This window comes from Takifugu rubripes, chromosome 1 (genome assembly GCF_901000725.2).
Source record: "Takifugu rubripes chromosome 1, fTakRub1.2, whole genome shotgun sequence".
Classification (NCBI taxonomy): domain Eukaryota; kingdom Metazoa; phylum Chordata; class Actinopteri; order Tetraodontiformes; family Tetraodontidae; genus Takifugu; species Takifugu rubripes.
In genome coordinates, this window is record NC_042285.1 from 7241722 (window position 1) to 7266809 (window position 25088).

General features: G+C 41.3%; 1 protein-coding gene across 4 annotated transcripts; it reads right to left on the minus strand.

The window, feature by feature from the left end:
- Positions 1–11518: 11518 nt before the first annotated feature.
- Positions 11519–23690, minus strand: LOC101076548 (Na(+)/H(+) exchange regulatory cofactor NHE-RF1). Of its 4 annotated transcripts, none has more exons than XM_029838892.1 (7): positions 23527–23690; positions 22997–23120; positions 19038–19205; positions 17936–18089; positions 17795–17826; positions 16242–16334; positions 11519–12319 (listed from the first exon to the last, which is right to left on the minus strand). In XM_029838892.1, the coding sequence occupies exons 1-7, from the start codon at positions 23673–23675 to the stop codon at positions 12170–12172; spliced, it is 870 nt and encodes a 289-aa protein (XP_029694752.1). In that variant the 5' UTR covers positions 23676–23690; the 3' UTR covers positions 11519–12169. The 4 variants fall into 4 exon arrangements, with proteins under 4 accessions (XP_029694752.1, XP_029694745.1, XP_011617502.1 ...); XM_029838885.1 differs by having other exon boundaries at positions 19038–19208; XM_011619200.2 differs by having other exon boundaries at positions 19038–19208; positions 22997–23564.
- Between the last annotated feature and the right edge of the window lie 1398 nt (positions 23691–25088).

The following is a 25088-nucleotide window of genomic DNA, read 5'->3' on the forward strand; positions in this document are numbered from 1 at the left end:
AGCACCTTTCTGTCCCTGATTACCTCCCTCCTGTCGGAAGTTCCACAGGCCGAAACTCACGAGTCCTGCCGTCACAGCACTCACCACAATTAGGAAGAACAACTTCATTTCCTTTTAGCTCTTCTTCACAGGTTCCGACGGGGTTCAGCCATTGCTGGACCTATACAGGCTGTCAGACGTTTACGGAGAGTCCGCCACTGCTCCCTCGCCTTCACCTGGAAGAATTTTCTGTTTCTTACAATGGGAAAGGTGTATCCACGACAGTTTCCCGTCCACTCGAACTGCAGTCTTTGTGGTCAGCTGTAGTTGATAAGGACCTTCCCATCTAGGCGTGTTCCATCTCTTTCGCACAAACTTCTTCACCCACACGTAGTCGCCCGGTTGAATGAGTTCCTGGGAGGTGGAATCTGTGGAAGACACAGGACTAGGCAGAACATTTACAGCATTCACACATCGGTTGAGTAACACCTTTTTCAGATAATCTGCTATTGTTTCCTCAACATGTTCTAGCTCATTTGTTGTTGCAAAGTATGGTAGGCAATAAGGCCGCCCATATAATGCTTCAAAGGGTGTGAGGCCTGTTTTCTTGTGTGCTGTTATGTGCATCCATAATTTCACCAGGTCGAGACAAAATATCCAGTCCTTTCCTGTCTCGTCCATACACTTCTTCAGTCTGTTCTTAATAGTACCGTTGACTCTTTCAACCAACCCTGCGCTCTGAGGGTGGTATGCGCAGTGGTTCTTCAAATCAATGTCCAAAGTTACTCCGACAGTTTTCACTATCTCATTTACAAAATGGCTTCCATTGTCGCTCCAGATGACCTTCGGGATGCCAAACCTGGGAATGATCTCTCTACATAGGACTTTTGCCACTCTCAGTGCATCTGCTTTTGCCATGGGGGAAATTTCTACCCACTTAGTAAATCCATCTTACACTACTAGACAATATTGTTTACCTTCACATGGTGTTAGCTGAATAAAATCTAGAAAGACTGTGAAATGGATGATTACATACAGCTATTTTGCGTGGCTGCTGTACTGCTGCCAATAACTTTTTTAACAGTTCTGCATGCATGACCGGTTTTCATCCCTCTTAAATTCCATTGTTGAGCAAACACAAACAGTGTGGAAAATGCATATTGACTATCTGTGTAAATGGTAACATCTTGTCCTTTGCTTAGTTCACAGGCACGTGTGAGTGCGACGAGTTCTGCTGCTTGAGCAGAATAGGAGGGAAGTGATTTCGCCTCCACCACCTCAGTTGCTGTGACTACTGCATAGGCAGTTATAGTGCGTCCACAGTCATCCTTTCTTGATGATCCATCCACAAAGAGTGTCTGTCCTGTCATCAACGCGACATCACTGAGATCTGGTCGCGGCAGGACCTTGGTGGAGACCGCATCCAGGCAGTTGTGCTGGTGTCCCTCTTCTGCGGTGGGTAGCAGCGTTGCTGGGTTTAGGGCCGTACAGCATAGAATCGTCAGATTCGGCTGAGACAGCAACACTGCCATGCAGGAAAGATGACGTGCTGGCGACAGGAATGCTATCTTACTTTGTAGCAGCAGTATTGACACTGCATGTGGAACTAGCAAAGTTAGCTCATGATATAGCACCACTCCTGCGGAGGCTTTCACTGCCTCAGATGCTGCCACAACTGCTTTAACGCATGGCGGGAGTGCACAAGCTACGGGATCTATCTTGTGGGAGTAGTAGGCTACTGGCTGCCTCTTATCTCCGTGCTTCTGCAATAAAACTGAAGTCATAAAATCACCCTTGCAATCTACGACCTGCTCAAAAGGCTTCTGATAGTCTGGCAGCTTTAACACTCCAGCACCTACAAGGGCCTGTTTTGTGTGGGTAAATGCTTCTTCAGCTTCAGGGGTCCATGTTAACACATCAGTCATTGCTAAGGGATTATCATACATCAATGCTTGTAAAGGGGCAGTTATTTTTGCATAGTCTAAGATCCATGATCTACAAAAATTCACAACTCCTAAGAATGACATCATCTGCTTCTTTGTTTTTGGGGCTTCAAGCACTGCTGTTTTCCTCGACTCGAGAATAGCTTTACCATTATGTGTCAAAACATGGCCCAGATAAATCACTTCCTGCTTCACCAGTTGCAGTTTGCTTTTGCTTAATTTATGGCCTTGTGAAGCTAGCCAGTGTAGCAATGCTAGCGTGTCTGACCAACAATCGCCCTCTGTTTTTGACGCCATGAGGATGTCATCAACGTAGATGAGGATTTGACTTCCACACGGAGGTTTAAACTTAGCTAATGATGACATCATTACCTGAGAGAAGATTGTGGGACTCTCACAGTAGCCCTGAGGTAACCTTGTCATATCTATCACCGTGTACCACTGATGTTCAGGGTTTAAGTCATTCAACAGAGTGTATGGATCTGCGACTAAGGGAGACCTAGGGACCACTGCAGCGTTTACAGCTTGCAGGTCCTGCACCATCCGCCAGCCGGTAGATGGTGGTGCCTTCCTTACTGGAAATAGGGGTGTATTTACAGGGGATTCAGGACACTCTCTGATGACTCCTGCTTTAAGCAGTGAGTTAAATATTGGAACAATACCCTCCTGTGCATCAGTCTTAAGGGGATATTGTCTCTGAAATGGTCTATAATCTGATTTAGAGATTATTTTTACAGGTTCTGCTCCTTTTATAAGACCTACATCCGCAGGTCCTTCCGACCATAATTCAGGGGGAAGCTTTTTCAGCTTTTCCTCTTCCTCCTGTGTGAGGAAAATGTTTTCTTCTCATGAACTCTGGTCTGTGAGGTGCTTTGCTGGATGTGTCAGCAACCATGTTTTAAGGGGAATACGCCACACCTGGAACTGATCATTAAAATCAACCTCACCCTTAGGCCTATAGGACAGGCTACTCCAGTGTTTTACGTCACATCCCAAGTCTTGCCATCTTTTCTTAAGCGGTTTAGCAATAGAAACATGTGGTACAGAACCTGACACTTTGAATAGCGCCGTCTGACCACACACATAGAATCAGAAGTACTTTATTGATCCCTTTAGGGGGTGTCCATTAGGGAAATTAGCATCTCCCCAAAGAAACGTACAGCACTGTTTAAAATACAAATAAAAATAGAATAAAATAAGAAATAATAGAATTAAAAATAGAATATAAAATATAAAACTATAGAAATGTAAATAAATGAACTGAATGGATGTCCCAGTATTATGTTATTGCAGTGTTGTTCCAGTCCTTCTGTTGGCTCCCCCCCCCCAGTGAGGAGTTGAACAGTCTGATGGCTCGGGGGATGAATGAATTCCCCCTAGATGCATAATTACAATCATTTGTGGATCTTTGAGTTTAGCAAACTTCTCTGCATAGCTTGATGTGCCGTGTGAGTCTGATTTACAGAATCCACCAGTGCCCTCCACGTGCATGGTTACATGCAAGTCAGCTTGATTGTGGAGGTGGGCTTCAGGTTGTAAGTATGACAGAGCTTTACCATATATCATAGTAATTGGGTCAGAATGGAGGGGGCTGCTTTTCGGGAATGTCGAGTGACCAAAATTTACTGCATGTCTCTCCTTCTCTTACCCAGATTAACCATTCTATCTACAGACCACATTCCTTCGGCTGTGGTGCGAATCATCAACTGAAGCTGAGAGATAAGATCTCTTCCTAATAAATTTACGGGAAATGTGGTTGAGATCATGAAAAGGGCTTTAAGTGTGATTCCACTTACAGGGTCACAAACATCTACCGGAACTGACATTCTTTCTTTGGTTACGAGACCATTTGCTGATCTCACAAAAATCTGTGTAGAACTTGGCACTTCCATGTGTCTGTGTAAATTCTCAGTCATCCAGGTCATTGTATCCAAGGTAGTTTTCTCTGTCAACTGGACTGGGTTTCTTCTCTTGAAGACGTTTCGCCTTCTATCCAGAAGGCTTCTTCAGTTCTGAAATCGCTGGGGAGAGAGCTTGAAAATATATAGCCCCTGTGGACCATTTGCATGCTAATGATCTGGGTGGTCACCTGAGAGTCGTTGGTTCACCTCGGGTCACCCGTTCACCTCGGGTCGTTTACTAGTTCAGTCCCTCTGCCGTGGCCTTATAGCCAATCGTTCTCAATCAGGAGAGTATACACCAAGCTTCTACCTCCGAGGAGGCGGGTGTATCTTGCCTCTGCTTCTCTCCCGATGACCAGGCAGGTAATACCGCGGTGTTTTCTGTGTAGCGCTTTTCGTGTCTTATACTCACTGATTCTATGGTTTCTCTCTGAGTTGTTTTGGTGCCTTCTTCCCGTCACTGGAAATGGTCGCCCTGGGAGGGACCAAGACCGGCCTTCCGTCAACTCGTGATGAAAGGTCTTTCACTTCGGACGTCTTTTTGACTCCGGCTGCGCGCAGACTTCGGGGTTCGGTCGTCCCACGGCGCTCCTCTCCAGGTCTTGGGATCCGGCTCGAAGGACCAATTTTTGTGAGGGTGAAGTTTTGATCACCTGCGCTGTTCGTTCACCAGACTCAGATCAACCACGCAAACAACAGGAGTTCCTTGCAAGGGAGAGCTGAGCAGCAGTTCAAGCTTCCTCTGTCAACTCCGTTCATCTGCTGCTCGCTCACCTCTTTTATTTGGTGCACACAGGATTTATGTCAATCTGACCTCACGATTCCTTCTCTTCCTATCTTTACGACTTCCTCGTGTCCTTGAACATGGTACCTCTCAGTGCTGGGTACACAACAGCTCCAATACTTGATTCAAACACTCATACATTCCTTTTCTTAAACTCTCTTTAAACACTCTAAATCTACTCACTATAGCATTGAAACGATAATAGTAATAACAATAATTCTTCTCATAGGTGACATCTGCATACAGCATGTGCCCCCCTGCTCCAGCCGTGTACCTCAACCTAAGCCCTGGTCCTACCCCCGAATAGAGCCTGTCGAGGGAAGAAAGGTTTGGGAAAATGATGCAATCTGAGAAACCTTTACCTCAGGACGCGACTGCTCCATGTCATTCCACTCTGGATTTTCTCCTCGATGGCATAGTGCAGCTCCTCATAAGGAGCATCTGTCAGAGGACAAACGGCCCTGGCTCAAAGCAAGAGGGACTGATCAGTGAATCCCAATGCTTTAGGCATGGCACTGAGACACATTGTGAGGAAGGAAAGTGAATCTATAAATTTTAACCGATAATCAGGGTCTTCAAATCAGAGAACTTTACTTCCCTGCATAATGATAGAGGGTGTGATCCCCAGCTGCACCATAACTTTGAGGATGAGATAGCTGCCAAACTCTCTGGAACTGAAAAAGAGGTCTTCGGAAATGGATGACAAAAGTTTTGACGCAAACCATAAGCCTCCCACACTACACCTGCCAGAGTCTTAGTGCGTACCAGAAAGGGTACATGCATCTGATTACCATCAGCAAAGGTCTCAACATTATACAAAAACAAGCTTGTTGGTATGCTCTAACTCACTGTTTCTCAACCGGTGGGTCGCGGCCCAGAAGTGGGTCAGTAACCGGGAGGCAGGCAGAATCAGGCAAACAATCCAGAGGACAGAAGACAGGGTTAATTTACCGGGGGTCAGGCAGAACAGGCAGGTCGTAAACAGGCAGGTCGTAAACAGGCAGGATCGATTCCGGGAAGACAGGCAGGTAAACGCTGGAAGGTCATGCATAGCAGAGACAATCTGGCACCGAGTGAGTGTGAGGCTGGAGAATATATACTGGTAGGTGGACTGATTGATGAGTGAGGGCAGGTGTGTGATCAGTGACTGAGAGCAGGTGTGTGATCAGAGGGTGTGGTGTGAGCAGGGGAGTGGAAAAGAACTGAGTCCATGGGCTGGAGCAGAGTGTGACAGGGACAATAAAACATGTCATCCAAGTGGTAAACTACATTAAACGGAGTGCAAAGAACACCCGATGTTTTCAAAAACTGTGCCAAGATCTTGGTAGTGAGCACATACAAGTGTTGTATCATGCCGAGGTACGCTGACTTTTTAGGGGAAAGGTATTGTCCCGTTTTTATGAACTACGAGCTGAAATCGCAGCCTTTCTTGCCCAGAACAATTCGCCTCTTGCAGACCTGTTTAGTAGCAGTCTTTGGCTCGCACATGTTTCTTATCTCGCTGATGTGTTTGACCAGTTAAATGCATTAAATGTGTCTCTGCAGGGAAGAGGGCACAACATTTTTGAACAATAGGACAAATTCAAAACTTTAAAAAAAAGATCTCCTTATGGGCAAGTCATGTTTCTAAAAACCGGTTGCTTTGTCAACTATAACTCCAGACTTTGAGACTCTTGTCAGGAGAACAAAACAAGCTCAGTTCTCCCACTAATTCTTCCAAACTCAGGTATATGATATTAGGGTTACAATTAAATGTGGAAATAAGTGCTGCTTAATTTTCTTCAAAGCACAATGTTTTTCAGTATTTACCTATTGATAAGCTAATCAGAAGAAAATTCATTTTGCGTACTTGAATCGTATTGAATTGTTTTATTCAATTTATGTTGAGTTTGTGGATGTGTGTATATTTATGCATGTGTATATACACTGCTCAAAAAAAGTAGAGGAACACTTTGAAAACACATCAGAGCTAAATGGGGAGGAAAATTATCTTGAATATCTTCTATATCAAATCAAAATGATTCACTGTAGTTTGTGTGACCCCAACGTGCTTGTACGCATGCCTGACAACATCGGGGCATGCTCCTAATGAGATGACGAATGGTGTCCTGGAGGATCTCCTCCCAGATCTGGACCAGGGCATCACTGAGTTCCTGGACAGTCTGAGGCTCAACCTGTCTGCGCTGGATGGACCTAAACATAATGTCCCAGAGGTGTTCTATTGGGTTTAGGTCAGGTGAATGTGGGGGCCAGTCAATGGTATCAATTCCTTCATCCTCCAGGAACTGCCTGCATACTCTAGCCACATGAGGTCAGGCGTTGTCGTGGACCAGGAGGAACCCAGGTCCCACTGCACCAGCGTAGGTTCTGACAATGGGTCCAAGGACTTCATCCTGATACCTAATAGCAGTCAGGGTGCCATTATCTAACCTGTAGTGGTCTGTGCATCCTTCCAGGTATATGCCTCCCCAGACCATCACTGACCCAACACCAAACCGGTCATGCTGAATGATGTTGCTGGCAGCATAATGTTCTCCACGGCATCTCCAGACCCTTTCACGTCTGTCGCATGTGCTCAGGTTGAACCTGCTCTCATTGGTGAGGAGCACAGGGTGCCAGTGGTGTAGTTGCCAATTCTGGTGGTCCATGGCAAATGCCAATCGAGCCCTACGGTGCTGGGCACTGAGCACAGGGCCCACTACAGGATGTCAGGCCCTCAGGCCACCCTCATGGAGTCTGTTTCTGATTGTTTGGTCAGGAACATTCACACCAGTGGCCTGCTGGAGGTCATTTTGTAGGGCTCTGGCAGTGCTCATCCTGTTCCTCCTTGCACAAAGGAGCAGATACCGATCCTGCTGAGGGTTTAAGGACCTTCTACGACCCTGTCGAGCTCTCCTGGAGTAACTACCTGTCTCCTGGAATCTCCTCCATGCTTTTGGGACTGTGTTGGGAGACACAGCAAACCTTCTTGCAATGGTACGTATTGATGAGCCATCCTGGAGGAGTTGGACTACTTGTGCAACCTCTGTAGCGTCCACATACCGCACCATGCTATCAACAGAGATGTTGACCCAAGCCAAATGAATAACTACAGCAGTAGAAAGTCAGTCAGTAAAAAAATCAGCCAAAAGAGATGAGGAAGGGAAAAAAAGTATCAGTGGCCTCAACCTGGAAAGCCATTCCTATTTTGGGGGTCGTCTCATTGTTGCCCCTCTGATGCACCTGTTGTTGATTTCATTCATTCAATCAATCAATCTTTATTTATATAGCGTCTTTTACAATAGAAATTGTTTCTAGGCGCTTTACAAAATCCCAGGGCCTAACCCCAAACAAGCAACAGTGGCAAGGAAAAACTCCGCTTTCACAGGAAGAAACCTTGAGCAGGACTAGGCTCATGTAGGGGGACACTCCTGCTGATGGCCGGCTGGGTAGAGAGAGAGGAGAAAGGGGGAGGACAGGTAGAGGATAGAATAGGTAGGAGAGAATAGGCATAGATCATAGAGAATACATACAGAAATACATTATATTAAGTAAATTATGCTGTCGGTAGAGTCAAGTTGAGTGGGTCAGCGGGGTCGGAGGTCAGTGGATACCTGTAGATGAATGCAGGGGGGGGGTGGCAGAAAAACTACACAAGAAATAGCATCACTAGTCTACTAGATGAGGAGGAGAGGAGAGGAGACTATTTCCCAGTGGGGTGACAGAGGCCTGTCAAGTGATCATGTTTCTGGACCCCGGCAGCCTCAGCCTATAGCAGCATAACTAAGATGTTACCCTAATGATTAGACGACCCCCTAAGTATGATAATTCGTCTGTCTATAATAGTAACTGGGACTACAGAATTAATGACAATAAGCTTTTTCAAAGAGGTAGGTTTGAAGCCTAATTTTAAAAATAGAGATGCAGTCAGCCTCCCGTACCTGGACAGGGAGCTGACCTGGAAAGCCATTCCTGGAAGTAACAAATGCATGGACTAACTTTTCAGCATCTTGCCATGTCAGCAGTTTCCTTATCCTTGTGATGTTCCTTGGGTGAAAAAAGGCACTTCTAGAGACTGTATTAATGTGTGAGTTGAAGGAGAGATTTTGATCAAAAGTTACTCCAGGATTTCTCACAGAGACACTAGATGTTAATGAGATACCATCCAGAGTGATCATGTGATCTAATCTTTCCCTGAGAGGTTCAGGACCAAACACCATGACCTCAGTTTTTCCAGAGTTAAGGAGGAGGAAGTTTAAAGACATCCAGGACTTTGTCTTTAAGACAGGTCTGAAACTTCACTAACTTCTCTGTCTCCTCTGGTTTCATGGATAAATATAGCTGAGTGTCATCAGCATAACAATGAAAATTTATCCCATGCTGCCGAATAATGTTTTCTAAGGGAAGCATGTACAGGGTGAAAAAGATTGGTCCAAGTACAGAACCTTGTGGAACTCCATGGCTAACCCTACTGTATGAAGAGGGAACGCTATGGACATGAGTAAACTGGTATCTATCTGGTAAATATGATCTAAACCAGGCTAGTGCTGTCCCTTTAATCCCAATCATATGTTCCAGTCTCTGTAACAGGATGCTGTGATCAACAGTATCAAAAGCAGCACTGAGGTCCAGCAGAACCAGCATAGAAACCAGTCCATGATCCAAAGCTATAAGAAGATCTTTAGTAACTTTATTAAGTGCTGTTTCTGTGCTGTGATGAGCCCTAAAGCCTGACTGAAATATCTCAAACAGGCTGTTTCTCTGCAGGTGGAGGAGTCACCACCACCTTCTCAAGAATTTTAGATATAAAAGGAAGGTTGGATATCGGCCTATAATTTGCTAGTATGTCCGAATCCAGTGATAGTTTTTTAAGCAACGGCTTAATCACTGCCACCTTGTAGGACCGGGGTACATAACCTGTCACTAAAGAAAAATTGATCTGGTCCAGGATAGATCTGCCTATCATTGGTAGAACATCCTTCAACAGGAGTGTTGGAATGGGATCTAAAAGACACGTGGTGGTCTTGGATTTATGAATAGGCCACAGTGCTGAAAAGAAACCTGGGGTTGTTCTTGTTCTCTTCAATTAAAGAAGAAAAATAAGCTGTTCTAGCCTTACGGAGGGCCTTTTTGTAAACTACTAGACACTGTCTAGTAGACAGTCTTTCCAGGCTACACGATAGCTATCTATTTTACAAGAATACCACTTCCTTTCTGAAGATTTTGACATCATTATTCTTCACACTTTCTGCTTGAGGGTCCTAATCTGTGAATTATACCAGGGAACACACCTCCTCTGATTTACTATTTTCTTTTTCAGGGGGCAACAGAATCAAGCGTAGGGTGTGGTTGAAGCTATGAGTTGGTTGGTTTATCTGCTGGAGGAAACCAACTAACTCAAGTAATGAAATGAAGCCATTTCTAAAGCTGTCATTTATAACGTCTATATGTATATTAAAGTCATTAACAACAAAGCAGAAACTGATTAACAACCCCCTCTGCCACTTAACTGACCAGATCAATATCCCAGAAGTTTGACTGATGGTTGCTATACTCTGATTAAAACGTATTCCTCTAATATTTTTGAGCAGTGTATATACACACACGTATGTATGTATGTATGTATGTATGTATGTATGTATGTATGTATGTATGTATGTATGTATGTATGGTGGCAAAAGGGGAGTGCATGGGATTCGATTAATCAATGGAACACTGTACAAAATTGCACTCAAGAACCCCTGAGAGAAATGGTGGGAAAGATTGAAAAATACAAAATCCCCGTGCAGATTATGGGTAATCACACATACTGTTATGCGCAAGAAGGTCAGACACAACTAGTATTGCTACATGCTGACACTTGCAGGATCATCTATACACCCTGCAAGGTAACAAAAGCTCCAGATTGGAAACAAAGTGTGACGGTGATTTACCGACCATCCTGTCTAAGGCGAACCAACTACAATTATACAGCCTGTATTGAAGAATGTGTCCAAGATCGTCATTGTGATTCCTATATGTTAAACAAGACTACACAATTGTGCCCAAGTAGCTATAATTGCACTTGCACTTATTCACAAGGCGCACCAGGACAGAATTGCACAACAACGATCAACAACGGTTGGTGGCTTTGTGGACACGACACGTATGCTCATCTACCAGCAAACTGGTCAGGAGTGTGCGTTCCAGTCCACCTCAATGATCACACAGTCATAATTTATGCTGCTAATGCTAGAACCATTCCACAGTCGCAGGAGAGATTTAAATCTAGATTTAAAACCACCTGACTCAGTGTGGGGAACAGATGTACCGCAAGAGTTTAAACACTGGACAGAGGGAGGAAAGGTTGCTATCAGTCTGTTCTGAAATAAAAACTAAAATGGATGATATGTGTGTGAGTACGTGTATGTGTGTGCATATGTGTGCGCCTGTCAGGGACCAGATAAGAACCCAAATGCGACACACGAGTTTGGCTGAACACCGCTTTATTGTCGGACACAGACAACAGACAGGATTCTCCGGGGAGCGAGCAGAACAGAATAGTCGGGGACAGGCAAGGTCGAGATCGGGCAGAAGGCAGACGGAGTTTACAGGGGAGCAGGCTAAACAGAATGGTCAGGAACAGGCAAGGTCGGAACCGGGCAGACAGGCAAACAGGAATACGCTGGAAAGTCATCGGGAACGAATAACGATCTGGCAGAGAGCAGGTGTGTCTCCGGGGTTTAAGATGAGCGCTCATTAGAGTCCTGATGTACAACAGGTGTGCAGGGCGAAGCGGCTCACGGGCATGATTGCCCGCAGCTGTGACATGCGCCCCCCTTCCCTCCCTCCTCTGACCGCTTTATGACCTGGAGAGTAATCAATAATTTTTGAGAGAAGGTGTAATCTTATCTCTAACACTGCATAATAAAGCCTTGCTCTTCAAATTGGTCCAGCTCAATCTTCATGTACATGTAGTTTCAAATTGTTCAATTGTTGTTGAGAAGCAGAATCTCAGTATTCCTACCTGCACCATGAAATGTTTTCAGTCATTTATTTGTTTATACAAATCAGTAAAGAGACATGTTTAAAAATTGGAATTTCCTGAACTAATAGATCAATCATTAATAAAACAGAATAGGGGATGAATTAGTGACAGATGATCATAGAGTGGTACCCTAACACCCTTCATTCGGATAGATATCTGAATGGTATCATTTATCTGATGATATTATTATTCTTTCACTTTCACATTCTTTGTTGTGGCCTGAAGTTAATCACACACATCAGAATATAACATTAATTTAATCTACAAACTCAAAACATGTCAAAAGCTCATTTTCCCCATTTCTAATACATTTTCAGTGTAAAACTATATCAATATATCTCAGTTTTCAAATATTTCTGGATTATTATATCAATAGTTACTGCCATTTGCCATAATTTCAGCATCAAGGCGTTAAAAGCATAAAGTAAAATGAGTAAAATCATATAATACTGTTCACCAGGATTTTAAAAGTTTCTTAATGAAGACATTTCAGACACAGATGTAGGAAAAATTCTGCAAATCAGAGGTGGGACAGCAGGCATGTAGATTAAGGTGATTACAAGCTACTGAACAATTCATTTCTCTTTCTCCAGTCCATCGGAGGGGCTTTCTTCACTGCTCGTTTCTGTTGAGCTCGTTCTTTAGCCTGAGCCACGGACATGCCAATTCCTAGGCCCTCAGCTTCTCCATCTGACTTTTGGACTTCCTTAAAACACATGCAAAGACACACATACCATTTTCCAAAGAGTGTTGTGGAGGAATATTCTTAAAGATCAAACAACTGAGCACTGTAATTACTGACTCCTTTCACAATAAAACCAGTGTGCAAACTAGCATATGTGGGTTGATTAAATTTGGCATTTGATTCACATTGCGAGCAGACCTGTTTTTTTTTTTTTTGCAGCAGAAAGTGTGGAGCATCATGATGAATGTTATGATGTACAAAGCAAAACAAGAGCAAGACAAACTGTGGATTATAATAATGTTTCTCACCTCAGAAGTAATTTTTATTTTCAGATTACAGTGATCCCTCGCTATATCGCGGTTCATCTTTCGCGGCTTCGCTGCTTCGCGGATTTTTTTTGCGAGTCGTTCATTGCAGTTCTCAAATATAATCGAAGGTGGCATATCCGTTTATAATAATCTTCTTGCTCAGAAAAAGAAAGAGCGCCAACAACTGCCTATAACAATGTTCTTCTCTCGGAGAAAGACTCCTGCGCCTTCAGTAGAAACAGACGCTCCAGCGGAGCGGAGTCAGGACGAAGAGGCTCAGCTGGGACTGAAATACGCGAGTGACAATGTTTCCAATCTTGTATTACTAGATTAAAATTATTGTTTTAAACAAAGTTTGGTCTTTAAAACAGGTTTTGATGTTTGGTTTCATTCTACTGTTCAGTATTGCATTGTAAAATAATTAAAAAAAATAAAGTTGCTACTTCGCGGATTTCACTTTTCGCGTGTTACTTTTGGAACGTAACTCCCGCGATAAACGAGGGATCACTGTACTGTAAATTACTGTAAAAGCCGCTACTTTTTTCCTACACTTTAAACCAGGGGTCACCAACACAGTGCCCGTGGGCACCAAGTCGCCCGCAATGACCACATGAGTTGCCCGCAAGCCTGTTCTAAAAATAGCAAAACTCGCAAGTGAGGTGTGTCTAAGAATTATTTTTTTTTAAATCACACCTGCATTTACATAGATTTTAAAATGACAATGTCTTAAAAATAAATAAAAATATAAATAAAGTGAAGGTGAACTCTGACCTAGTTCAAAGGTCAGTATTGTGCGCATGAAATAACCTTTGCGCTTGTGGAGAATAAACTAGCGGGCAGTGAAGATGGTGAGTGGACTGCAATTTTCTACCCCAAAAACATGGCAAAAAGAAGACAGTAAATTTATCATTTTCAAAGTGAATGGGAGGAAGAGTAATTATTTACTACTGTGAAAGGAAGGTGTGTATGATGCATTTGTGGGGCGACTGTGATGACGGCAAAGCAGCACAATGTGGAGCGACGCTTCATTACGCGTCATGAAAGCTACAATGCTAACTACCCACCGGGAAGCATTCTACAGTCAGAGAAGGCCCAGGAGCTAAAAAGTGTGTTTATAAAATGTAACAGATTTTGAGCAGAATTGCAGTAGATTTGTTCAGTTAAGATGTATTCAATATGAAAGTTTTTTTTTAAATGTTGCATAACTTTTTAAAACATGGTTCAACATAGTTTATGAATTGTTAAAATGGTTTAGTTTCTTATGGTTGAAAGGGTCTGGTGAAAACTCGACATTTTTTTTCTGATCAAATGTAGAAGTGATCATCTGAACAATTGCTGAGATTAATAATAATAAAGTGTTGAATATTGATCTTTTCCCACTCTAAGTTATTGATACACACACACGCACACACAATTTGTTATTTTAGAGGAGTGTGTCAAGCGGTAGCCCTTCACACGACTCAGTACCCATGACGTAGCTCTTGGTTTCAAAAAGGTTGATGACCCCTGCTTTAAACACTGCGGCTTATTCTATGGTGCGGCTTATTCATGTTTTTTCTTCGTGGCGCCGTAGTATACCAATAAAATTGATGAGAGGTCCAGACAGAGGTCCAATGAAATTGTATGATCAGTCAAGCGCACTATCACAACTATTGTGAATCAGTCATTTTTACTAACCCTCATCAACATGGAAAATACTAGAAGAAAAGCATATGATGCGGCTTTTGAGTTAAAAGCGATCACTCTGGCGGTTCAAGAAGGAAATCGAGCTGCTGCACGTAATCTTGGTATAAATTACGGTAATCAATGGTGAGAAGGTGGAGACGCCAGCCTGAAGAAGTGATCGAAAGCAAAAAGACGACAAAAGCTTTTAGACGTAAACATAGCAGGTGGCCCAAGCTTGAAAACTTTCTGGAAGACTGGGTCAACACACAGAGAGTGGACGACCGTGGTGTTTCCGCTGTACAAATCAGACGGAAGGCAAAAGCAATCGCCACCGCGATAAAAAAAAGGAGATTTTAGAGGTGGGCCATGGGGGAGTTTTAGATTGCTCATTGTTTAAGTAAAAAAAACATAAACAACGTAATTTGTGTGTAGCTGATACAAACGTATATTTCAAGATAGCTGCATTACAGACACCGTTAGAAAAAAAGCATTTACCGGTACAATATATATGCGGATTAAATTAAAAGAAAAGTTAAAAAATCCTGACGTGATAAAAATTTGGATTTAAGGTCTCTGTATAAACATACAAGTGAAAAGAGTGTCTGTTGTTTCTTACCTGTCTGTCACTCGTCAGTGACTCGTTTCTTATGGTAATAAAAACATATACCGGTACTGAATGTTTTTGATCTAATTTTTCATATTATCGTATATTTCCAGACTATAAGCCGCTACTTTTTTCTACACTTTAAACACTGCGGCTTATTCTATAGTGCGGCTTATTTATGTTTGTTTTCGTGGCGCACTATCATAACTATTGTGAATCAGTCATTTTTACTAACCCTGAAGAGAATTGTCTTTATCTTGTTACTATGTGTTCTACCATATGTTCCTATCTTCTTGTAGAAGTACTTTAGAAGTTAGGCATGGTAGAATCATTAGCAAGTGTATTAAAGATCAGAGACATTCCTTTGACAGGACTGTTATTTAGACCATTGTGATCTCAGGAGGAATTCAGGCTGGAGGTGTAAAACACCTATCGTAAAACGGGACAGCATTGTGGTGTTGATAAGCTTATTTGCATGAAGAATGTGAACTTTGATCTGGCCATCTGGGAAGACGACGGAGAACATGTATGATCATGTAAACATATTTTACTTTACATTTTATTCTATTTTTTTGGTGATTTTATATGCATGTGTGCTAAATAAATAATTCAAACTCAAATGCAGCAATCATGAGACTTAGTAACACAGTGGTTATAGACTTTTTTTTTTTGCATCCCTAGGTATGTGTTCATAATAGTATGGCCCTTGGAGGACTTTATAAAAATTGAAATGGCCCTCGATATGAAAAAGGTTCCCCACCCCTGGTATAAACATTCAAGTGAAAAGAGTGTCTGTTGTTTCTTACCTGTCTGTTTGTCACTCGTCAGTGACTCATTTCTTATGGTAATAAAAACATATACCGGTACTTAATGTTTTCGATCTAATTTTTAATATTACTACGTGGGATGCCTGCGGCTTAAAATCCGGTGCTGCTTGTATAAGTACAAAATTGATTTTTCTTTCTAAAATTAGATTATGCGGCTTTTAATCAGTTGCACTCTGTAGTCCAGAATTTACGGTAATCTTTTTTTGTATATCACTAGTTGGGGAACAATGTAAAAAAAATCTGTTGAGTTAGTTTTTTATTCTGATTAAAACTAATTTTGGCATGCTGATTCCAAATTACAGTCTGAGAGTTTTGAATTCCGTACCCAAAAATTTGTTCAAAACAGCTGTCAGACCAAACTCAACAAAAATTGTGTTCTCCAGTGTAATGAAAACAAAAACACCATCTTTTAGCATATTTTAACATCTCATCTGAACAGATGTATATGCATTTATGGCCTGAGTCATTAACCTGCCACCTATTGAATCATGAACTGTCCTGTTCTTTGAATACAGTGAACAAGTCTGTAAAATCTGTACCTCTGGCGGAGTGGAGGTGGTGGCTGCTGTCTCAGAAGAAGCACTGGATACTGCTGAGCTCAAAGATACTTTAGCCATCCTCTCTGCTGTGATCTTTTACCCACAATGGACAAACAACAAAAAACGGTATAAGTATGACAATAATCAGAATCAAAACAAAGTAATAGGATTTTATCATTTTGTCCAGCAGGCAGCAATATAATGTCATAACAGCATGTGCTGCATGAAATCACACTCCTGTTTTAAAGAGTGTGTGTCAGCAATAATGTAATACTGGCAGGAGTACACTGTGGTGCAACCTGTGACTCATATCATATATCTTCTATATGGATATCACAAGCGGTCCATCATAAGACTGTTTCCCCTCCCAGTATAAACATAATAATGATATCAAAATTAGATCACGTATATTTATATAAAACTCCCATACCAACAATGAAATAATGCAAACTTCATTTTGTCTAGAAGTGCATCAATAAGTAATGTTATTAATATTTCTACAATTACCTGATAGAACATATCGTCAGACAACAAATGCAGGGTTTTATCTTATGTAGCCGCTGCTGAATGAATGATTGGTGCATCATGGAAGGAAGCCAACAGGTAATGTTGGTTCATTAGCATAATCACCCCCAACACATCCTCAGAGTCAAAGCCCCTTCAAACTCAAGCTTTAACTCTGTGACAAAGGTGAAACAGACAGATGGGGCTCCTGTTGCATAGTGAAGGGTCAGACACAAGGTCCCAATTTTATTTTAAAAGCAAAGAAGATGCCAAGCTAACTGGCAATGTACATGGAAAAAATGTGCAGGGAGAAACACCAAATACACACTGCAGACAATCAGACAGCTCTGATATGTGTCTGTGTTTAATGTAGTCCTGTCAGCGAGCAAATGGAGAGACAGAACATTTTATACAACACTGTGTTGGGGTTCTGGGTTGTGTCTGGCTTTGTCCTGCAGGGGGTGGTGTGGAGCACAATTGGCGGCAGCTGGCAGTGCAGGCAGGTGCACCTGTAGGCAATTTACATCTTGCTGCCTATTTAAGGAGGTTGTGCCTGCCTGTCACTGCCAGGGTGTCTGTTTGTCTTCCTTGTCGTGTGCTGGGTGTTTGTTTGGGTTCACTTTTCATGTGTTGGTGAGTTTTGGCTTCCCTTGTTGTGTGTTGGTGTTCTGCGGTGCTGGAGGGCCGCTCCTGTTCCTGTGTTCCCTGGAGGGCCGCTCCTGTTCCCAAGTTCCCTGTTTCCTGGAGGGCCGCTTCTGTTCAAGAGTTTCCTCTGGCCCTGGACGGCCGCTTCTGTTCCCGAGTTTCCTGTGGCCCTGCAGGGCTGCTTCTGTTCCCTGGTGCTAGGCAGTCCTGGAGGGCTGCCCTCGTGTTGCCCCCCCCCCCCATAAATAAAACCTGTTGACCATTTTACCGCTGTGTCCTGGCCTGCGTTTGGGTTCTATTCAACCCTCATTCGTAACACTGTCCAGAAGAGAGAGAGAGTGTGTGTGTGTGTGTGTGTGTGTGTGTGTGTGTGTGTGTGTGTGTGTGTGTGTGTGTGTGTGTACCTCCTCTGATCTCTCTGGCACAGGCAGAGGTCCTAAAGGGGAAACAAGACAATATTACTACATCTGAATGAGAAATAAATTATGCAACTCCTTCTAGGTTTCACGTAAGTGTATAATTTGGGGTAAAATTGTGTGTGGTACCAGTCAGGTGCTCTTCAGATGGCTCGATGTTGCATCTCTTAAAATATTCTTCAGTTTCCAAATCAACCACCAGCAGTTTGGTTTGGTCTCCACCTGTTTTAATGGCTGTCACCACCTCTGGGTGCTGCATACCAGCCACTGAGATGCCATTCACCTGAAGAGAGCATATATTCACACACAGACACAGGTACAACTTCAAATATTTCAGTGTTTTGTGTCAGAGAAGGAGTTTTTAACAAGAGATAGTACAGCAAATAACTGAGTTTAGTCTCGTGATGAATACAAAAAGATAAGACAAGAGAAGAATCCTTGTGGGAGAATTACTGTCATGAATTTGTCAACAACTCCAACACTAACAGTGAACTTTGGACAGCTGGTACAGAAAGTTACATTCAAACTTTTTTTGACTTCCACAATGTCTTATTTGCAACTTCTGGTTGTATAGGGAGATATGATAATATATCTGTAGCAGAGCCTCTCTCATCAGCAAAAGGGTGAAATGCAGGAATACATCCTGGATGGATAGCCAGTCTATTTCAGGGCACCAATCACTCACACACATAAACCCAAGATCTATACTTTTTGGTCTAGTGTGAGATGTGAGTGTTAAGTAAATATTAATATACCATCTATTTAGCTCTACTCTGAAGATATGCATGTATAGATCCAGATGTAGAGCTCAGTCTAAACATCTACACAGTAACAGTTATGCAGCTACACACGTTCTCCACCTGATGACTTAATGGTAGGATTTAAGTTTCTGACAACTGATGTAATTGGATTACAACTGTTGCACATGTAAACACAATTGCATACACTCAGAATACCTATCACTGATTAGAGGAAAGAATATCTTGGTGATTCAGGTTTTATTCGCCTGCTATCTAAGACATTAGCTAGTAAACTGCAATTTATAAAAAAGTTGTGCAACAGCTGCAACTGAGTAAGCAAGTAAAAATAAATGAGGCATATTACACATTATGTATTACCGAGAAAAATCTGAAATGAAAACAAATTAAAAAAACAAAACAAAGAGATGAATATAAAACTAACAGAAGACTATACAGGGCTTGACTGTGCAGCAGTGAGGGGATGTATTAACCTGGATAATCTTGTCCTGTGGTTTAAGTCCAGCCTTCTGTGCTGGAGAGTCCTCATCAACAGTCCTGATGAACTGGCCTTGCTCAGACTTCTTGCTGTGCAGATTGAAGCCATAGGTATCATCTACTTTCTTAATGTGGCAAAGACGAGGGCGCAGATTGTCTCTTTCCTGCTGAAGACACAGATCAGTCAAATCAATCATCATTGAGTACAGGCAAAGATGGAGATTTACTGTATAGTAATTCAAATTCAGACTTATTTTCATTTGGAAAAATGTTACCACTTTGGGTTTTTGCACTTCAGATACTATTTACAACCAGTCAGGGGCAGAACAAATGCAAGTACAGTATTAACAATGACTTAGGTACAATTTCAATTTTCATGTCTTCACACAGCTGCAGGATAAATAACGTCCGCATTTTGTAATCAAAAAGTAATTAACTTCACAGACTGGTCAGTAAGATTTGATTTTTATAAATGCAGAGTGCAAGATGGTTCCCATTTTTCAAGTGTTGATGTAAATTATTTGTTTTTTTCAGTTTAGAGGATTCGGTTTTATAGATGTATTTCAAAATCTAAAAGGCTAGAAAACTATTTCAAATATCGTGTGATAGGAAATAAATAATCGGAAATTACATTAAAGAAATCATTTATCTTATTTAATATAGGGTGTCAATCACGATCGGTCATATGTTCAGCTCCCACGTTGGCTATTGGAGAACAATGTAGTATTCACACATGGAGGTAACACTAATTTATTGCCTACTGCTCCCTGATGTAGAGTACATTGAGAAAATTTTTTATATAGTGGTGGAATTGGCCTTCCCTATCACATTCTTACTGCTAGGACAAAAACTGATTTTAAAAAAAAAAATACAATAATCCTAACCTATGGTATACTGTACCATATACTTTACAATACACTATGACAGTGTAATGTACATACTGCTGACACCAATCCGATACAATCTGATTTAGTTAACAAAGTTACAAATTGTTCAAAAGGTATTTGAAGGCTGATGATTAGCAACTGAAGAAGGCAGAGAGCTACAGTACTCAAGTACAGGAAGTGGTTTCTTCAGTGAAGCCAGCAGCTAATTTTTCATATACTTGGAGAGAAACCTATTGTGTGTATGTGTGTGAGAGCATACCCTTAAAAATACAATTCTTACAGAAAACAAACAAAAAAACAAGCACAGGTCCACTTCTTTATGTGCATAATATGTTAACTCTTAGTGAATTTAACATCAAGTAAAATCAGAAAATAGCATGGTGCCACACAATGTTGAACATGCAAACAAGAAGTAAGAACCTTTTATCAAAGAAGTCTAATTACAGATCAAGAGCACAGGATTGAGGGGACAGAGCTGATGAAATGACACGAACTTTGCACTGTTGACAGAATTTAATTACCGTATTTTCCGGACTATAAGTCGCACTTTTTTTCATAGTTTCTCAGGGGGTGCGACTTGTACTCCGGAGCGACTTAAATACATTATTACAGAATTTCACATGTTTGTTATTTTCACACTGACAACCACAAGAGGAGAAGCGGTGCTTCATCTATGGAGTTAGACTTGATTGTATGGTAAACTTGCTCGGATGTTCTTTATGCTATAGTTATCTGAATAACTGTTAATATGTTACGTTAACAAAGCAGACACGCACTCAGTTCGTTGTGGGTCATGTAGCTGAATTTGTTACGTTAGCATACCGTAACCCTATTGCTAATCCATGCCAATTGCCTTTCAAAATGAAATGTATGTTCTTGGTCTCGGATTTTATCAAATAAATTTCCCCCCCAAAATGCGACCTATAGTCCAGTGCGACTTATATTTTCTTCTTTTTATTATGCATTTTTTGGATAGTGCGACTTAAACTCCGGAGCGACATATAGTCCAGAAAATACAGTAACTGTTTTTACACAAAAACTTACTCAAATCATGGGAAAATCAGATGACAATGTAGAAGAAGAACCAGTTTCACTGATGGGTTTCACTGAACTGACAAGTCAAACCAGATATGCAAGTAAAGGTTCTGCGCTAAAGGTTCTGGAACTATTGCCTAGAAGCTGAATTAGCGACATTAATATGTCACCTTTTTTTCTGACATGACAAGCTTTTTTCACTTCCAGACAGGAAATATATTTACCTACAACACTCAGACTATGGCAAGGTTATATGTGGATCAACCATTTAAGATAATGCAGCAAGCAGCTCTGAACAGAGGACATTTTAAAAAGTCACACTTGTGAATTGAAATAAACATTTTAGTCACACCAGTGATCCCTGACCAAATCCTCATTTATGCATCATATTTACACATTAATGTTAAATCTGGATAAGTTGCATTGAGTCTCTTACTCGGATCATTGAGTTAACATCCTACATAAAAATTGACCATAAAAATTTTTAATATTTTGAAACATTCATTCAGTTGCTCATCTTAACTGACGTTTTAGTAGGGCTGACTTTACAAAATGAAGGGTGATTTTAACATTCATTGTACTGTATATTCAGACCCCTGGTGAGAAACGTTTTAAAGCCTTATTGATTCTCTAGATTTGTTTAGTGTTACAGGTTTTACATATGAGAAAAAGCACATATGCCGTCCTATGATTTACAACACATTGTCATCTGAAATATGTTACATGTATTTATGATCCTCTGTGGACTATTTTCATTTTCTTAGTCTTGTGCCTGGAGATTTTATGCCGCCACCTCTTTTCTACTGCTTGGTCTCAGTGTGGTGGGATTTACTACCGTCTTTGTAGCTGCACAGAGACACTGGACTCTGTAGTGTCACTGATGCAAAAAAGGCACTTAAGTATCTTCTGAACCCTGGTAATTAGACACTACTCATTCTCAGAAATTTCTGTAGAAAGGCTGAGAGAAAATGGGACAAGGACAAACTTCAAGGAATCCTAAATGACACAGCTGTAGTTTAAGCTTATGACACTAAATTTTTTATCTAACTTGGTAACCAGCCAGAGGTCCAAGGTTCTTTTTAAAGTGCTTTTCTATGTTGACACAGGTTTTTATGTTGTTTTTTGCTGTAGACCTGACTGTGACCTTTGATACTGTAAACCATGCAATCCTTTTTATTTAGACTTATCTAGTGTGCTAGCACTGAGGGTAAAGGGCTCTGTTGTTAGAAGTACATTTATCATCTTGACTGTCAAAAAGAAAAGATTATTTGGAATTTATTGATTTTGTTTTTATTGATCTAATCATAATGCCTGGATCAGCTGCTGAGACCCCAATTTTATTCTGACAGCATACTTTACTAGCTTACTGTCCCTTACTTTAATTACTTGATTTTAAAGTTTTACTTGGACTGGCACCTCCTTATTATCAGATCTTCTATGTGTCCTGTAAATTGACTGATTCTTAATTTAAACTTAATTTAAACTTTAAGAACACATTTCAGAACCTGTGTGGTTGCTATTTTGTCTACATGTCAATTGCTGGTCTTTGTCCTTACACAAAAACAGGACTTTTTTTTTTTAGATGTGGTTGTGGTAGATAATATTACTATCACATTGAATATGTGCAGAACATAATTAATTGAGGTGTCACAATCATGAGGGCTTCTGCAATAAAACTAAAAATAACATGACAATTTTGAAGTGATGCTACATTCTGCTCTCTGAAGACTGCAAGCAAATATAAATCAAATAAAAGAATGCTGTATTCTCTGAACAATGAAATAATTTGTGTGTGCATATCCTCTTCACTTTTTAAAAGTTAGAATAGCAAGTGTGTAGTGAAAGTGTATAGTCTATAAAATCCCTGTCACTTGTTGAACATATTGTGTCTACATCATTAAAGGAAAAGTTGATCTGTTAACATTCCCAAAAGCTCACATTCATTATATTGCAGTGTAAATCATTAAGAATATGTATCTGCACTCTCTAAAAAAAAAAAAATTATTTGATAAGATAAACGTTAGTATGCTGACCTCCGTGCTGGACCTGACGCTCGTGTTTCTCGAATTTTCTGATGAGGTGTCTCCGTCCTCTCGCGGGGTCAACTCCCTCGAAGCGCCGTTGCTCTTTGCGTCCCCGCGCTCCGAGACGTTGTCCCTGTTGGGCAGAACAATGCCCTCCGTTACGAATTCTTTCTGGCACTTCAGATTATGTTTATTCAACAACTCTGCCGTATCTGCATCCACTACGATTAGCTCTAAAACTGCGCTGGTGGATCGTATCCTGGCTACCACTTGCTGGTGGTTCTCGTCCTCCACGTTCTCTCCGTTTACGAACATCAAGCGGTCACCAGCGAGCAGCCCAGACGCGGAGGCGGGCGTATCGGGCTCGACGAGACGTATAAACTGGCCGCTCTTGCCTTTCTCTGTGTGTAGATGGAACCCATAACTATCGGCTACCTTCTCCAGCACACACAGTCTTGGTCGAAGATTTGACATATCCGTATTTGAACCTACAATAACTTTTACAAGGAGGGTTTATTTACGCACGGAGAAAACAACACCTGCAGCGCAGAGAGTTCTGCACTTCCGCTGAACTTTCCACTGCTGATGTACTCTCGTAGATCCTCCCCTCTAACCGCCCAGTTTCAACCTTCTGGTTAAGCGCAGTTAACACTGGATATTCTGGAGAGCTGGTAATCGAGCGCTCCATTCTACTGAATCTCTCGAACCACACTATCCACGATAAAGCGATCTGAAGATCCAATCTGCAATCTATACGATTATTGCCTATGGGAGGGTACCACTGAGGACAGATTGGTACATATGAATATAGATTAACGCTACTGATAAATATTGACCACAGTAACAAATATCTAATGTGGGTAATATTTTTTTTAAATCCATTAATCAAGCTTCACACAAACCACAGCTAATGGGTAATAATAATAATAATAATGATAATAATAATATGAGAGGGAAGACTATGTTATAACACTAATTTCTAATTGCAGAGAAGATATGATCAATGATATGATCATTTGTTTTTAGTAATGATTAAAATTTCATTAGTTAAAGGCAGAATGTTGTTCTCCTCATACAAACTGCTGGTGAACAAATCATATAATGAACTAATAAAAAAAGAGTTGGACAAATAAATCACGATATTTGTCATCTTGTTAATCCAAACTGTAGGCCTATTTATTTTGCAATCATTACAAATCTGTTCAAGCCAGATGATTTGCAAAGCAATTTCATTCATAAATAAAGTCATATGGGCATCCTCTGATTGTGGACTGTCACATTTTTGTATAAGCGTTTGATAAATAATTAAATGTATTCTGTCCTGGATAACACGTCAGGTGTATTGTAGACAGATAGCGATCGTAGACTTGATTCCAGGTTGAGAGTTTACTGAAATCTTCTGAGACCTTACATTTCTTTGTTTGTCTTGTTGTAAAACTGCAACACAATAAATATAGAGAATGTTACAATTAAATCAAATTAAATATATGCAACAGCACTGGTTACACTTTATTTGTTCCCCTCTTTCCAGGTTACATACCAGGTAAGTAACAGCATAAACACAGTAAACGGCAATAATAGTTTTCACATAAACACCATAAACAACGTGAATAAGGCTTAGCAAGCAGTTAAATCTGCCGTACTACTAGCTACTGTAGCCCGCTATCATTAGCATTAGCATGAACCCGCGAGCATTGTTTACCAAACAAATCAAATCAAATCAATCTTTATTTATATAGCGTCTTATACAATCAAAATTGTTTCAAGCCGCTTTCCAGAATCCCAGGGCCTAACCCCAGACAAGCAACAGTGGCAAGGAAAAACTCCCCTTTAACAGGAAGAAACCTTGAGCAGGACCAGGCTCATGTAGGGGGACCCTCCTGCTGATGGCCGGCTGGGTAAAGAGAAAGGAGAAGGGGGAGGACAGGTAGAGGATAGAATAGGTAGGGTAGGGTAGGAGAGGAGAGGAGAGGAGAGGGGTAGAGAAGTAGAGTGAAGGAGAGGTAGAGGAGAGGAGAGGAGAAGGAGGAGGAGGAGGAGGGGAAAGAGGAGAGGAAGGGAGAGGAGAGCAGAGGAGATGAGAGGGAGAGGAGAGGCACAG